At 39.7% G+C, this 17026-nt stretch overlaps 2 protein-coding genes across 2 annotated transcripts in view; both read left to right on the top strand.

Moving 5' to 3' along the window:
• The window catches only part of LOC131685933 (small ribosomal subunit protein uS12m), a 108553-nt gene that overhangs the window by 7739 nt on the left and 83788 nt on the right, over positions 1 to 17026 (top strand). The window lies entirely within an intron of this gene.
• LOC131685932 (E3 ubiquitin-protein ligase NRDP1) overlaps positions 5661 to 17026 on the top strand; it is a 39484-nt gene continuing 28118 nt past the window's right edge. The window contains exons 1-2 of the mRNA XM_058969969.1: positions 5661 to 6073; positions 7246 to 7506. Coding sequence (XP_058825952.1) covers positions 7417 to 7506 — 90 coding nt within the window. The 5' untranslated portion in view covers positions 5661 to 6073; positions 7246 to 7416. The remainder of the gene's footprint in view (positions 6074 to 7245; positions 7507 to 17026) is intronic.

Below are 17026 nucleotides of genomic sequence, written 5' to 3'. Positions count from 1 at the left end.
GCCAGTCCACCGGAGGAAAACAGTTGGCGATGATGACGGTCCGCAAAAGTGCCCCAGCTGCTGGTGGCCCATCGCAACCAGCTACCGATCAGGAACTGTCGCCATGCTAGTATTTCGCCCCAACTAAAGGGCAACGGAGCAACTAATCCGCTGGCTAACATTCCAGCGTCTGGTTTGTAAGGTTGTGTATTACTTCAAAGTCGAGCTACGCTTACAAAACTCAGCCGTAATGAAGCCAGTGATGCCTACTTGGTCGGTTTGTGGGAGTGGGCGTAAATTACAATAAAAGCAACGGTTCTTTTCAGGACCAATCAATTGTGTTCTAGTGAGAGTTAAACTGAAACTTTCATTTTAAGGTGTGTAGCAAATTTTCAACAAGCAACATAATACGTTGCAACGTTGGGTGGAAAGAAGTAGCTTGCACACGGAACAAAAATTTATATTATCCTCTCGCTCGTTTCGTGCACTGCTTTTCCATTCCTTTCTACTGTTATTATCAGTATTACCAAAACGAATGTGTTGTTGCATGTGTTTAAGAGAAACGTTGAAGTCGCATGCTTCTATTCAAGCTTTTTGGCAGCCCCCGTGAACTAACTGCATTAAATGATTTTTTTGTGCAGCTCCGTGCTAGTAGCAAACAAAATGGCCCTACCAGTGTCTGATTCGTGAGATTGTGCAGGATTTCAAAGTCGAGCTAAGCTTATAAAGTTCAGCCGTAATGGTACCCGAAGAAGCCAGTCTTGTCGTTTTGTTCGAGGCTACAAAACAGTTCGCCAGGCACGTAACTATCATGCCAAAAATATCCAACGATCCAGCGCATCACCATCAACACCAACGCCGATACCAAAGGTTCTTTTCAGAACCACCATTATTACCATAGAGAATTATTTGAAAATTTCCCATTCAAACGTGATTCTGTTGAATATTATTAGATTTAAATTAACGTCTCGAATTGAAATCACGACGCTCCGGTTATGTGACAGACATTACCCACCCATCTTTTTTTATTGTGACCACGACTAACGGTTTAATATAGACACCCCATTTCAATATTTCTGAAGGAACAGAAGGTCGAGTTTGGAAAGTTTGTAACTTTCATTGTACTTAACCAAATTACACAATGTTCGCACTAATGATTCAGAAATATGATCAGGAATCTTCTGTTAGATTTGTAAGTATGTATAATTTACATGAATAAAGAAAAATTGATTTTCAGGAATCAATTATTATCTGTTCTTCCATTGGCCAGTACTACGCGACTTCCTCATGCTAACAATTAATTTCATCGTTAGCCATCTCCCTCACCAAGGCCAACAACGCCAACAAAACCGGTCCTTTTCAGGACCACCGTCATTTTTGTAAAGAATAATTTGAAATATTCCTCGCCCAAATCAGCTTTTGTCCGAAAATCCTAATGAGTATCAACATATTTGAAGAACGTGTTCCTTATGTATTCTACATCTCTCCGGTTATGTCGCAGACATTACCCACCCATCTTTTTTTTTAATACGGCTTAATTTTCCTTATCTCAAGTATTTTCGAAGTTATTAACCCTGCGGCCCTCGCGCCAAATTTTGTAACACGAGCACTCGCGCGCTGTACTTTGTACAACACATAGTCTTTAGAATACTTCGTGATCCGTATCATTTGGAGCACTACTTTCTTCTACAAACTTGGGCAGTAGATAATGGCCTTTCGGATGGGCGAATTAACATGATGGACTTCTACCGCTAGGCGACGCTAGTGAGCATTAATTTTATTCGATCTACTGTATCTAAAGTGTCTGATTTTTCAGCAGATATGTGTTTTCGGCAATGTTGTTCTGGTGATCAAAGCCTACGAGGTGGTATATGAAATAGTTTGATATTCTGCTACAACATGGCGCTAGTGATCATACCATTTTTGGCCTACTGTATCTCGAATTCCTGATTTGTTAGCAGGACGGTATCTTCGATATAGTTGCACAAGACCTACGAAGCGAATCACTGAATAGTTTGGGATTCTGCCACTAGGTAGCGCTAGTGAGCATGCATATTCATGATTTCTGAATCTCAAGATTGCGACTATTTAGAAGTATGATAGTATAATTCATGTCATAAGTGAGCTATACTATTTTCGAAACAAATCAGTACGTTGAAGAAATTAAAGAACAATTGTGCTTGTTTAGCATTTTTCTGTACTTGGGAAGGTTGCGTCATTATTTCTGTGCATGTTATTAGCAGCCCCTTGTACAGATTACCATCGTGAGTGGTTGATTGGTGTTACAGAAATGATACACATGAGTTTTACGACTTCCAAATCTTAATTTCTCTTTGCGTACATATTCGAAAATTTTAAATGAATAAAATAATAAATTAGTTTAGTTGAGTTAGAGGAACGTTATCTGACAATTTAGTGAACTTATTTTCAAAATATTTATTTATTCTTTCCCTTGGTGATATTCACCATTTTTGGTTTAAGTTCGAAGAAAAAATAGAACAACGACCTTCCAAAGTGACCGGAAACTGAGATACAGTGGGTCGAAAAAAATTCATGCTTAAGTTCAGTAGCGGCTCCTAGTGGAAGAATCCCATATTATTCGATGTACCACCTCAAAGGTTTTAATCTCATGAGGAAAATCAGGAAATTGAGATACACTAGGTTGAACAACTGACAAGGTCACTAGCGCCGCCTAGCGATAGTTTTCCGAAGCAGCCGTTATACCACCTCATTGGTTTTGATCTGCTTCGCAACTTCGTCGAAGATACTGACTTTCTAAAAAATCTAGATCTTGAGATACAGTAAGCTGAACAAAATAACATGCTCACTGGCGTCACTTAGCGGCAGAATTTTATATCAAACTATTTTATCTTCAACTGACTAGCTCTTGATCTTCGGAGTAAGTTTGCCGAAGGAAGTAACCCTCCACATCATCGAGATCACAAGATGTTGTTTGTTGTTTGTTTATTTATTAAGGCTTTAACCTCGAGGGTCATTCGCCTTTTTGAAAATAATGTACATTTCAAAAATCACAAATTCAAAATTTCATTCAAAATAGATATCAAAATATATATAAACCATCGAACATTATTTTTGTCGACTATCCTGGGTGCACTGCTTTCCGTTTCTTGTGTTGACTTTCTTTCTCGGTGGTGAGCGATGGTCGGGTGTACCTTCTGCTGCTTGCTGATCAGTCTGTCTGCCTTCCCCCTCGCTTGTGTTTGTGTCCATATCGTCATCACTAGAATGGTTGTCGCTGTTAGATTTTTGGTGCTTTTTGTGTTTTCGAGTGACTTTGATATAGCCGTCTTCTTTTTTGTTTATTTCATCCCTGCGTACGGTGAGTATTGGCTTTGGGATGCCGTGGAATATTGTTGGTCCGGCATTCATTTGTTGGCCGGCTGTTTGTTGTGTATCAGCAAATGTTGAAGGCTGTTTGGTAGTGGTGGTTGAAGATGAGTTTTCTTTAGTTGTTTTGGCGCATGGCTTACCGTAGTGTGCAGTCTGATTACAGAACTGACACGTGGGCACCTGCCCAGGGTATGTGCATAGGGTTCTTTGTATGTAGTTAACACCTTGAGATGATCTGCCCTCGAAAGTCAAGTAAGATGGTATAGGTTGGTACAGCCGCATTCGCACAACCCGAACACCGTTGAGAATGCCAGGGAAGAAGTTTCTCCAAGTGTCGTTAGAGACGGATTCCACTTCTCCATACTTCGACATGAATCTTTTAATATAATCCGTGCTAGTACGAGGTGCCAGATCATGGAGGCGAATTTCCGTTAGATCAAGGTCCATATACACGGGGATCTTGGTTTTGACGTTTTCATATTCGACGTCATGTTGCATGTTGTTCTTTGCTACGAACCTTTCTGCCTCGGCTAAGGAGTTGAACGTTATTAGTACTACATTCCTGGTGTGGTGAAGCTGGACGTGTGATATCTCTGTAAGATCAAGTTCCATTTTCACCTTGACCAATTGTTCCACCTCGCGCACTGAAGGTCTAAGACGGGTTTGCGAAAAATCAATCGCGATTGTGTTCTCCCGTAATGGGCGAAATTTATTTTGTTGTTCACTCATTTCACTCGCAGTTAGCTGCAACGGAACTTTCCTGTGTCTATATGCTACACGTACACGTTAGAGCGGCGCGGCGCGGGTAGTATTTTTTGTTTGTGTGCTGTTCGCAAGCAGGTCGCTTTTTGGCTTCTGATCTGTACGAGATGAGGAAGCAGACTGAGATCACAAGATATATTGAACAGAATATTGTTTGGTCGAACTTCCCACATCGCGCGCTCGATTGGTCTGCTTTCATCAAACAATTTCAGATTGTATTGTTGTACTTGGGGTATATCACTTCACAAAAATGAGTGTATCTTGTCTAAAACATAATTTCTGAGGAATACATAGTGGTTTGGCATTGATAAATGTCTTTGCAACTAAATGATAACGAAAAATCCCAAAGTGTTGTACAAAGTACAACAGCGCGAGTGCTCGAGGGTTAAACATTTTTTGAAAAAAAAGTCATCTATAACTGTACTACAGACAACGAGAGATAAATTAACTCTATTGAATTTTATAGTGTTGATATAGTATTTCTAATTGCAACTAGAGTTGGCTGCTCGTTTTTCCCATTCAAAAGATATTACTCTTAAAACCTTTGTTAATTTTACCAAAAATTACCCAATAACTTCTAAGTCGCAAAATATCCGGGACGCCAGGTACACAGATTAATCTGTGCACAGATTTCCACAGTTTTCTGTTATAATGCACAGATTTCTTGATTTTTGACCTCGCGCTCCTTTTTCACCTCGTATAAAAACTAAAAAAAAGGTCGTGACTACTTATTTTGAGACAAACTCGTACGTTTTCCTTAACACAGATTTGCACAAATTTTCATATAGGTTACGCAGAGATTCCAAAAAAAAATTTCCTGGCATACCTGCAAGAGATATCTTCTGGAAAGATGTATCTTGATAAGACGACCAACTTTCTGGACCATGCTGAAGTTCTATCTACGGTATTTAAGATGTTATGTTGAAAACAGTTTTAAGGAGCCATTCGTAAACAACGGTCAATAACTTCGAGTGTACTATGAATAGATATTTTTGTCTTTAGTAAAGATGTTCGCAAAAACAAATTCCTTAACATTTCTGAAGACCACCTTGTTTTTCGTACTTTTAAAATATTTATATCGAATGTCTCACTTCAAGGGGGATTAATCACTATAACTATATTATCAAAATGAAAGTTTTGGATCTTCATAAAACATCCTAGAAGACATTGCTTTACGTGAAAAAAAAACACTGTACGCTGGTAAAAATCCAAACATATATATTATATACTCCACACACATGATATCCATAATCACAAAAATGTTCAAAAAATATAAATTATATTATTCGTGCATGTAAATTTGACGTGGAATCTGCTTTGAAACAATTTGTATTTGGCAAACTATTATAATATTGATGTGCGCCACGTGAATTCCAATAGTTTTCACAAGATATTTATGTATTGCCACAAATTGCCAAAAAAATCATTTGTGAAATCAACAGATTCAATATAGTGATTTTTTTCAGTGTTCGAATCATATTGAATGATTTCGACTCATTTTCTTTGCTATTTCATCTAACCGTATGCAGAGATGTGCGCAGTGTTCGATCGACTTCATTTGACAGAACTGCCATGTTGATGTCTGTTACACAGTGATCTTTGTTGTTGGTTTTTATTTTTTCTCTCTTCGTTGAAATCGTGATGGCGGGACGAGTATTCGCGAGTTTAAAGTGAAGAAGATAGACGGACAGCGCCAGATCTGTGCAAGTTTTCGCTGCCGCGGTCGAGTTTTTGTCGATTGCAACTCCTATATACCCACCTAGCGACGATCGTGGAGTGGCTTGATGGCTGCTGCTGTGTGCAGTTTTCTGCGGTTGCGTTTGTCAAAAGTTAGCCCCGTAACGGCGTGAAAACACGGTTTTCGCGAGCGATTTTCGGTGTCTAGGATGTGGCATTAGTGATTTGCTGGTGAAAAATAGTGCATTTTGGGAGTGGACTGTTGTGAAAGTGTGTTGTTCTGATTTCGGGTGCTGCCTGCCAGGTAACGCACCTAAAATTCAAGTGCACAAAGGGTCACGAAACTCGCCAACTACTAGCAGATGTTTCGAAAGTCATTTGCACTTTGATCCTCTGACTAGCAAAAGTTTTTGGATTGTTTTTTCCGAAGGCCAAGAGAAAGGAACCCGAAAACTGAACTAGGCCGCTTCATTGAAGTCAACCACCAACCAAGAAGAAGGAAGAGCTACCTGCAAAAAAGGACAACCAAAACTTTAAATTGTGTAACCAGTTTTACAGCTTTGTGGTGTCCGCACTTCAACATCCCTTGATCTGAGTAGAGTGTACCGCTCGGCCCGGGTAGAGGAAGGAGGCCAGAGCTATCCGCGTCTCTGTGTGCGTCTGCCTATGCACCGAAGATTGACGGATACGCGAGGTAAAGAAAAGGAATAATATCGCAAAATCACCATCCGTTCGACGCGGCGAGAGCTGCCGGGGGAGTTGAACACTGCACAGATGTCCGATGGCGAATTATGACACGGAGAGATTAGCTTGTTGTTAAATTTGAACTCTTGGAATCGGTCGGAGAATGATTGCTTATCTCTGAGGAAATTGCTGTTGAAAAAATCAAATGTATAACTGAACAATCATTGTAGTAAATTCCTTGAGTCGATGTCTAGTTGTAGCTGACAGGCTATCGCACGACAAATTACGATTACAAATAAATGTATAACAGGTTTGGAACCGCAAACACTGGTTAGTTCTCTCCGTGTCAGCTTCAACGAATAATAAGGAAGAACAGCAACAGCAACCAAGTGTTTAATCACATTAAAGGAAATTGCTGAATATAAGTATAATAATAAAAAATAATAAAAGCAGACTGTGGTGCAGAAAAGAGCGAAAGAAGAGCGCAGAAATGTATCTCACTCGACGGCAGATGAGATGAGTTGTGTGGGAAAAGAACGAAACAGAAACGGACGGAACAGTAAGGTGTGGGGTAACTGGGGGGAGGGCTGGTAGTTTGGGGGGTACAGGAACTGCCCTGCCAAAGGGGTCTTGAACTTGATTTTATTTAGTGAAGGGGGCGCTACCGTGTTCAGTTGCTGGGAGCTTTTCTTCTTCGGTTGGTTGGTTGGTTAGTCGGTCCTTCTTGCGCCTCATGTGCCTTGCGAATGTATTGATGGACGAACTCTCGATGCTTATTGCCTTCTACTGTAGAGTATACGCTAGTGGAGAGCGCATCATAACCGACCACGGTGAGACATCACCGCAATAAGATAAAGTGTAATAAATTATAAGAGAAGCTAAGAAGTGAACGAGCGGAATCGATTCGGGAAAATCAATTACGGGTGAAGGTTTGCCGGTACCAGAACCAAATCGGCACGGAGTATGGGTTACGATTTGACCCGCTTTCAGGGAGACGTAGATGAAGAGTTGATCTGTCCTATATGTTCCGGTGTGCTGGAGGAACCGTTGCAGGTAAGTTGATTTTTTTTTTCGTTAAGGGCTGCTTTGGAGAATCTTTGCCATGGCCACTAATAATTCATAGAACATTCGAACTGAATCAGTCCGACAACGGGGGGAAGTAAAATAACGAATACAACAGTTATGCTCTGTTATCATCGCCTGTGGCGAGAAAGGGAGTCTTTCTTTTGTATGTGTGAAAGTAACACGAATAACGATGGCCGATAATATGCGAAAGTCGAGCCCTCGGGGGAACAAGTGCACCGTTTCATGTGGTTAGCATTTTGCAAACAGGACGAGGGCTAACCAATTCAATTATCTGTTAAGGCTTACCGCATTATGCAAAATTTTCGTTTTATGGCAGCACGCAAAATAGAAAACGGAACTGGGAAGTTTTGCGTCAAGACAGGCGGCTGACGGTGAAAGGTAGCAAACCGATTATCACTTATTTAATTTTGGAAATGCTTACTTTCCATTTCGTTTGTCTTTTATGATTTGTCGATAAGTTGCGCTGAACGTGTTCAAGTAGAGATACATTAAATTGCCGCTCGCATGTTTGTTTTATTTCGAAGTATGTTTTTCTTGTCATGGAATTTGCGTTTCGACTTCGTCTCATCCGCATCCGACACTAACTTAGTGACAGGACTAAGCTGGCGCCGGATTGACGCTAGCTCCAAAAAACAGAGACACAATTTGTGTTTCTGAGCAAACCCCTAGTCAAGCGTGATGTCCTGCTAGAAAAGGAACTAATTTTAAGATGATGAGAGCTAGCGAAATCGAAACCTTTGGTTTGGCCTAGGTTGTGTTCTTTTCACTCACAAAGATGGTTTTAAACAATTTTCTCCTTAATGTAAAAAAAAATAGTTTTTACCAAAATTGTTCTCCACTAAGGAGAAATATAGCATAGTGAATTGAAACTGTTTGTTCCAGCTTAATTTTTATTAGTTGCTCTATATAATGAAATCAGTAAGTCGTAGTCGAGCTCCACCTATGCGGTAAAGTTGGACACTAGAGGAAAAACAGAATACTCCATTACTGGTCCAGGCCCCATTTGAAAAGTTTTGAGTTTGTCGGGGCAACATTACTTCGCTCGCTACAAAAAATCGATCCATGGTGGACAGGATATTTCATCGCGGATTTTAACACTTCGTCAGAGATGAAGCCTATTTTTAACTTTTAGGCTTGATTTTCTAGAAGATTGTGTAAATTTTCGTGTTATTGAATCGTACGCTGCATTCAAATCCCTAATAACAATGCATTATCCATCGTTGATAGTTCTCGCAACCAGTTTTGCTATTCGCCGACAAAGACTTCAGTCCACGTTCGCAGTCTGCTGAACGGAACATGGGAGAGTATCTTGTTGATGGTATTAGGGATCGCTATGTTTTGATAGTTATTCTACTTGAGTTTATAACTTTTCTTGTACATGGAATATGGGACCATCCAACCAGTTTGAAGACATTTCTTATTCCACTAAGTTCATCTGGACTGCTTCGTACAGCCGGTCACTTCCTATATTCAGATGTTGAATCATGATTCTGTTATTCCCAACGGCCTTACCGTTTTTCAGTTCTCGAATTACCTTTGCACTTTATCTGGCGTGGATTTATCCATAATCCTCACTCCTTATTATATTTGTGCATTCGTCATTCGTGTGCCACAAGGTGCTTCTTCCACCTGGTAGCCAATTACGTGGTTGATAACAGTGTATTATCTTTCTCCGGGTTGAAGTATCTCAGCCAAGAAATGATCTAGGAACAGGAAAACAGGAGTCCTCACGTTGAGGTGTTTCTCAATGCCGAATACTGAGTGGCAGGCATGATAAAAATATGCCAGTCGCGCATAGGGTGCCGTGGATCTTTGCCTTGCTGTGTTTATCGAATCTCTGACGCAGTGCAGGTTTGTTTCTTTATAAATCGACGGATTCAAATGATGGTTATGTTCCTAATACCCGTTTTGGGGGCTCGCTATAGGCGATTATAAGCCAACGTGTTTGGTTAGAAGATCTAGTTGCTGTACAATAAGTGCTGATGATGAAATTTGTAGTGCTGTTACCAGAATGTTAGCGGACTGCAAATTGATGATCTGTTCATCGCTGTTTCGGACGGTGAGCATGATGTTATTTTTTTTCCTATAACGTTGCTGAACCAAAGAGAAACTCAAGATTGCTATGTCCCATACAAAACATTCAAAAAGATGGTTCAGTAACCGTGAATTGGTGACCTCAATAATAGTATGCTACTGCTGCCCCCTCGTTTAAAGGCGTCGATGATTATTTGAATGCGTCAACGGTTACTATTCATTGAAACCTAACACTGTATCTTCTGTTTGTTAGCGAGGAAACTTCACCAAACTGCACTGTTTTGGAAGCACACGAACCATTAGTTGGCATTGATTTACATCCTTCTCCGTTACTAGTTTTGCATACACGCCAACCGCATGTTCGATTTGACGAATTGACTGAAGACAGAGGGTTTAACTTTTCGAAAACCGACATCACTGGCCTTCTTAAGTCACGGCAGACAATTGACTGGATGTCCTTACAACTGATGTTGATGTTGCAGTAGCTTGTCCTAAAACACCATTTCAGCGTATATGTTCCTGCACCTCGTTCACGACCGAAACCACCATGGTCAAATCGAAGACCACGGGAACTAAAACGCTCAAAGACAGCTGCGCTCCGATTCCATTATAAAGCGGGAGTTCACACGCTCCAGTTACAACTGGAAATCGTACAACCGCTTCATTTACTTTAGGCATGGAGCTTTTCATATTCATCTATCTAAAACTGGATACACGCAATGCTTAACAACCGATATCTGTACTCATCGTTAAGACAAGTAGAGATTAGGAACACGAGTGTCTGCGGATGTCTTCAAGGTGGTGTGCTGTCACCACTTCTATGGAACCTTGTCGCCGATATCTTATCAAGGAAACTCAATGAGCTTGGGCTTCCGACATATGGTGTGGCCGACGACTATCATATAACGATGATGCATGGTGTGTTCATGTTGGACTGTCAGTTTTGCAACCAGTCTAAAATGGTCCTCTTTTCTGTAGGGACTAGGTTCCCAGAATACCCCGGAGCCAATTAGACCAAAAACCCTCAAAATGTCATTTAGTGTACTTGTTTCGTAAAGTCGTGAAGTATGTCATCCCACAAGACAGGGTTTCCAAAGGGTTCAAAAATGTCATCTTTGCTGGAGGAGCTAGCTTCCCGGAATACCTCGGGGTGCAGTCAATTCGTCCAAAAGCTCTCAAAATGGCCTCTAGTGTGTATCCGGAAGTCCTTGAGTTGTTGCCAATTCGACCAAAAAGTTTCAAAACGACCTCCAGTGTACTTGCTTTGCAAAATCATCAAGTTTGACATGCCGCAAGACGGGTTTCATAATCGGTCGAAAAGTGTCCTCTTTGCCCGGGGAACCAGGTTCCCGGAATACCCCGAGGCGTGGCCAATTCGACCAGCAGGTAAGTTAAACTCACAAGTAGTTCAAATCGCCTGCGAGGTAGCCCAAACGTCTACCGCATTGAATAAAGAGGAATGGCCGGGCGCCTAGACAAGGTAGATAGTGTTGACAATGCTTGATTCTTCGATTTGGGTTTGGCATGCGATCACTGCCTTGGACCGTGATTTGTCTGAGCTAAGGGCCTTGATTGTCGTCTGACTATCGGAGCAGAAGTTTATAACTTAACCGGACAAGGTCTGTAGAAGGGCCGATTGTACCCCGCACATAATCGCAAAGATTTCTGCTTGGAATACAGTACAGTATCTACCTAGTGAGTGAGATTGTTCCAATCTCATTTCACGACAGTAGACACCAGCACGTCCCTCCATCAGAGAACCGTTAGTGTAACAGACCACTTGCGTTTGTTGTTGTCTTTCCATATAGACAGACAACCACTCCTCTCGAGAGGAAATCTTCACATGGAATGTCCTGTAAGGAAAACTACATGTGAGTGTAATATTGCTGGGAGCAAGAGTATCTTCACCCTATGTAACCATTGAAGTTTTGTTTGGGTTAACTGATACCTTCAAACTACCAAGCTCTCTTCGATACACCAAATCGACGTTCAATTTAAAATTTAAAAATTGTATTCGGAGCTACGACCCGGAGTAAATCCAAATTGCAGTGGGGTACCAACTTTTAGTCATTTTCAGTTTTTCATAAATATTTTCAAAACAACGCCAGAATTTCACATTTTTCGACAAGAATTTCTAAGAAATGACCTTCTTACATAATAATTGCCATGTTTATGATAATCATGGTACGCGGCACATCAAAAAACATCAACTCGATGATCTGTGAAAAATGCAACCATTCTTGAAGACATCCAGACACATGCGGACATATGATACCCGGTTCCGAATTGAAGAATTCAACCATATCTAAAGGCATCCGGACACTCGACGTGACACTCCAAGGACCGCTCCGGGAATTCCGGAACACGATTCCCAAGTTAGATTTTATTTTTTGTGATTATCGTGGCATGCGGCACATCAATAAACATCAACTCGAAGATCTATGAAGAATGCAATCATACACGAAAGCATCCCGATACATGCGGACACTTGATTCTCGGTTCCGGGAATTTCGGAACACGGTTCCCAGGAAAAAAAATTATTTCCTTTGTTTTTTTTTTTTTTGAATTGGGCCTTTAAATGAGAAAAAAAAATTGTTTATTACATACATCGATAAAGCTGATTTTCGTGATTACAACAATGTTTTTTTCAAACTCAGGAAGCATGAAAATAAAATCAAATTTAAAAATTAAATTTAAAATAAAGAAATATGTTAACAGTCTGTATTTGACACTATCAGAAGCGATTGGCGTATCAAATTTCACGACAAATAATGCCTTGTCAGAAGAAAATGAATACATGTTTTCCCGCAGGGTTATTTTTATTTCACATAAACACCATCCAATCCCAGTCAAAAAGGGTAAGTTGCTGGCTAATGGCGGGCTATTTGCCAACTCGCATGCGCTAATTACCCTTCAATTTGCCAGCAAATTGCTGGCAGTTGTGGGGCTATTTCAAATACAACATTTGGGCGATTTGCCGCCGTCATTGTTTTGCCGCTCTACCCGCCCTTAAAGCGCCACCAAATCGCCCCGGGAAACGCGCCATTTAATCGCTCGTAATTGTCTAATATGAAAATTACAAATAATACTTATTTTTGGATTCAATATCTATTCAAATAAACTTATCAGTATACTAGATAATCACCACCAAACTATAGGAAGAATCAATGGTGAAATTGGTATTGCATACCAAAACTTACCACAATTGAACGTTCATTAAAACTTTGGGTCAGAGGTCTTATTCTGCTATACTTACACACGATTTCACCATTTCCCACATTCGTTGGCTAAATGACAAAACAAAGTACAAGCAAGAACACGCCAAATGTTTAAAAAAACAATTCTCAGCTCAAGCCAAATATGAACCGCCATGTTCGAAAATTGCGAAAAACAGGTCGATTTCAGCTGCCAGAAAATTTGTCTAAGTATTGAAATTGGCTTTGACCGTTATGTGTCCAACAAAAAAAACACCTTCAATAGGCCAACTAAAGTACCCGGGTACTCACAAATTGAAATGCTCATAACTATGACTTCCTTTAACCGCTTTGGACACTTTTAGATGTTTTCGATTCGGGAACTCGTCCAATTTTTGATTCTGTAAAATTGAACCGGATCAATGGATGTGGTTCTTGGTAATCCGGAGTAATGTTTCAGTACTAGGGTATGATTTGTAAATTTTAATAATGTCCTAGCAATATGAGTATCAAAACTCTTCAAATTGTCTCTGAAGTCTGTTATTTATTGTTACGGGACCCTATAACAATTTGAAAGATGGAATTGGAATGGAATGGCCACTCACGGCCCCTCGTGAACCTGCTCCGGAATAGCCGGTCCGGGGTCAAATCACCAAATGGCTCCAAAGCCACATAATACAGCCTACTACCCTAGTAACAATAGGAGTTTTATGACAATCTGGAGTCTAAAACTTAGATTGCACTTGTAGTGTGCTATAAAACTTAAATTGTTACTTGGGTGATGCAATTCCAAGAATTTTGATACCCATATTGCTAGTATTTGATTGAATTCCACGAATAGGATCCCAACACTGGAACCTGCTTCCGGAAATACGAATTCCCGGGAACCGAATAATGTAACCCGATTCATTTTTACCAAGTCCAAAAGTGGATGAGTTCCCGAATCCAAAACACCCAAAAGTATCAAAATTGGTTTGAAATTACCTTAGTTGTTGGCATTTCAGTTTTGTGAGTACCCGGGTACCCACTTCGGTCTGTTACGCAGTAAAAAAATTCAGGAGCCCCTTCTGATTCCCCCACTTACTATATCCACAATATTATTAACCCAAAATCTTAACTTAGTAATGTTCTAAGATGTCACAAGGTTTCAATTTCCAGCTATGGATAAAACATTGGGATTTCATTATTTGAAACCTAAAAAGGTACCCGGGTACCGCGTCGGACACATAACGGTTAAATCGCATTCGCAAATTGCATTTGTTCCTAGGGGCAAATAGCACAGACGAGTTGGATCAAAGGTCAAACTGTTTAAATCGCCTGACCCAAAGACTCGCGGTGAGAAAAACAGTGAAATTGGCTGCACGGTTTGTTTTGTCTGCTAGTTTTGGCAACCATGTTTTATGTAAACAGCGAGTGCCTTGTGGTTTTAATGAATGCTTAACGAATTTCTTTTGAGAAATGTTTCGCAGAATACTCAGTCATGTAACTCGAAAACACACGAAAATTCACGTAACTGAGCCTATGTAAATGTTTTTCGTTGCACTAGAGAGGATACATCGAAAATACAGTTGATGAGTAATAGCGATATTGTCGCATAGTTGGCACTTTGCTGATGCCATTTAATATTAATATTTATGGTGAATATCACGATAATAGGAGAAAACTAGTCGGTATGTATATAATGTTCAGACTTTGCATCTACCGCTTATATAAAATGAGAAACTAGAAATTGATCAATGGTTTTGTAATGTTTAAAATGTGTTTAAATTTACTCGTATTTATTTGTATTATAAAACTTAGTATCTATGCATGTAAAGTTTACACTCTTCGTGTGTAAACAATTACATGGATTTCTTTATATTTCAATCTCAATACTCCCCACAAATTACTTCCTAAATCTGCCATGTTTGTTTACATTGCTCGTTTGGAACCGTTGTTTTGGGTTCGATTGGAACTTTCGGCTTCAGTCTTCGCGCATCTCTATACAATCATCTCTGGCCTGACCATTTTCGTCCGCATTTGTTTTTGACTAGGATATACTTTTTTCATTTTGGGTGTTGTCTTGATAGGCCGGATGTAAACAACCGCAGTTTTTCTATGTATGGTTGTCTATGTTTACATAAGATTTATTTTAAAAAACAAAAAAATCGTTTTTACGTATCACAACGATTTTTTTTTTCAAATAATGTTATTTTATATATATTGGGCCTGAAATTTATCGAATGGAACGGAAAACTTACCCAATTCAGGTATGCGGCACACCAAAAACATCTAATTGATGATATACGAAGAAAGCAGTCATCCGGATAAATGCAGACATTTGATGACCTCTTCCGTGAATTCCGGAACACACTTTATTCTTCTTTCGTTCAGGAACGATTGCTAATGGTCTGTGAAACCATAGTACACAAAACAAATACTCTGGAGCAGACAAGCATAAGTTTTGTTGCTCTTAAGGTTCAAAGAACTTTCGGTGAGCGTCTACACGAATTGAACGCGTGATAGTGTGCGTTGGAAAAAATGCGTTCAACTTTGTCACCAATTTATCTATATAAAGCATTTATTAAACTCTAAAAGAAGATCATCAGTCGATTTATTAGATTATCAGGATTCAAATCATGCCAAATAGTTGGTGGAAAAACAATTGACTGGGTGGAATGGTGCTTTTGAAAAAGTGGCGGTGATTTTTCGTCACACCACCACACTGCCCTGGGGCACGCAACACAACTGCGTAGTGAAAAAACCAAAGCCGCTTTTTCAAATTCACCATCCCGCCCGGTCAATTATTTTTCCACCAAGTATTTTGCATGATTTGAATCGTGATAATCTAATAAATCGACTGATATTCTTCTTTTAGCGTTTTAGTGTTCAATTCTAACACATGCTCAAAAAAGGTAACTTGAGCCTTAAGCTGTGCGGATTAGAACAGGTCACATGTGAGTGTGTCATCGCTCCAAATTTGTGCTCCTATCACAACATATCCCATACAAACTGAATGTCGATCCTGAGTACCATGTCTACAAACATGTCTAATATGAATTAGAAAATCGGAGACAAATAATAACAACTTTATTGTCGCGACTTATGTTTACTTATACTGCGACATTTTATTTATGAGTTTCTCATTTGACTTCCGACAAATTTCAGCATTGATTATGATCGCTGCGAAATATTTTTCTAGAAATGCAAATCAAATTGTCACTAAAATGGGGTCGTAAAATTTAAAAAAATCGGTTCTGTAACGGAATGTAGTATCAAGTCTTTGCTTTATTTGCATTACAAATCACACAGAAGAATAGTTCGGCCAAGGAACCGTGTTCCGGAATCCACGGAACCACAACATCAATGACCGGATGTCTTCAAATATGATTGTTCATAGATTATCGAGTTGATGTTTTTTGATATGCCGCATGCCATGATTATTATAAAAATAAAATTCGACCTGGAAACCGTGTTCCTCAATTCCCGGAACGGGTCTTCAAGTGACCGCATATGTCTGGATGTCTTCATATGATTGCATTCTTCATAGATCTTCGAATTTGTTTTTTAGTGGGCCGCATGCCACGATAATCATAAAAAATAAAATTTGACCTGGGAATAATATTCCGGAATTCCCGGAACCTAGCATCATGTATCCGCATATGTCTGGATGTCTTTGTATATCATTTTATTCTTCATAGATCATCGAGCTGATGTTTCTTGATGTGCCGGATGCCATGATTATCATAAAAAAAAAACAAAATTTAATTTGGAAATCGTGTTCAGGAATTCCCGGAACTGGTCAACAAATGTCCGTATGTGTCCGGATGTCTTCATATATAATTGCATTCTTCATAGATCATCGAGTTGATGTTTTTTGATGTGCCACATGCCTTGGTTATCATAAAAAATAAAATTCGACCTGGGAACCGTGTTCCGGAATTCCCAGAACTGGTCAGAAAGTGGCAAATCTATATTAAACCTTTATTGAATTAATTACTTGCTACACTAAGTAGACCATCTGATACGATTTGTTGAAATACATGAGTATTTTTGATATAATAAAGCGTATGCAATGTAAGCTCATGAATGGCCACTTTTGGGAACCGATCCCAGGAACTGGCCAATACGTATTACTCATATATGAAGTGCAATTATTATGTAAGACGATAAATTTGTAACAAATTCTTGTGCAACTCTTGTGTTGATTTCAAAATATTTAGGAAAAACTGAAAATGGCCCAAAGTTGTTACCCCACTGCAATCTGGATTTACTCGGGA

The sequence above is a fragment of the Topomyia yanbarensis genome, chromosome 2 (assembly GCF_030247195.1).
Source record: "Topomyia yanbarensis strain Yona2022 chromosome 2, ASM3024719v1, whole genome shotgun sequence".
NCBI classification, from domain to species: Eukaryota; Metazoa; Arthropoda; class Insecta; order Diptera; family Culicidae; genus Topomyia; species Topomyia yanbarensis.
The sequence above is the reverse complement of the archived record's forward strand: the minus strand, read 5'-3'. Positions and strand labels throughout refer to the sequence as shown.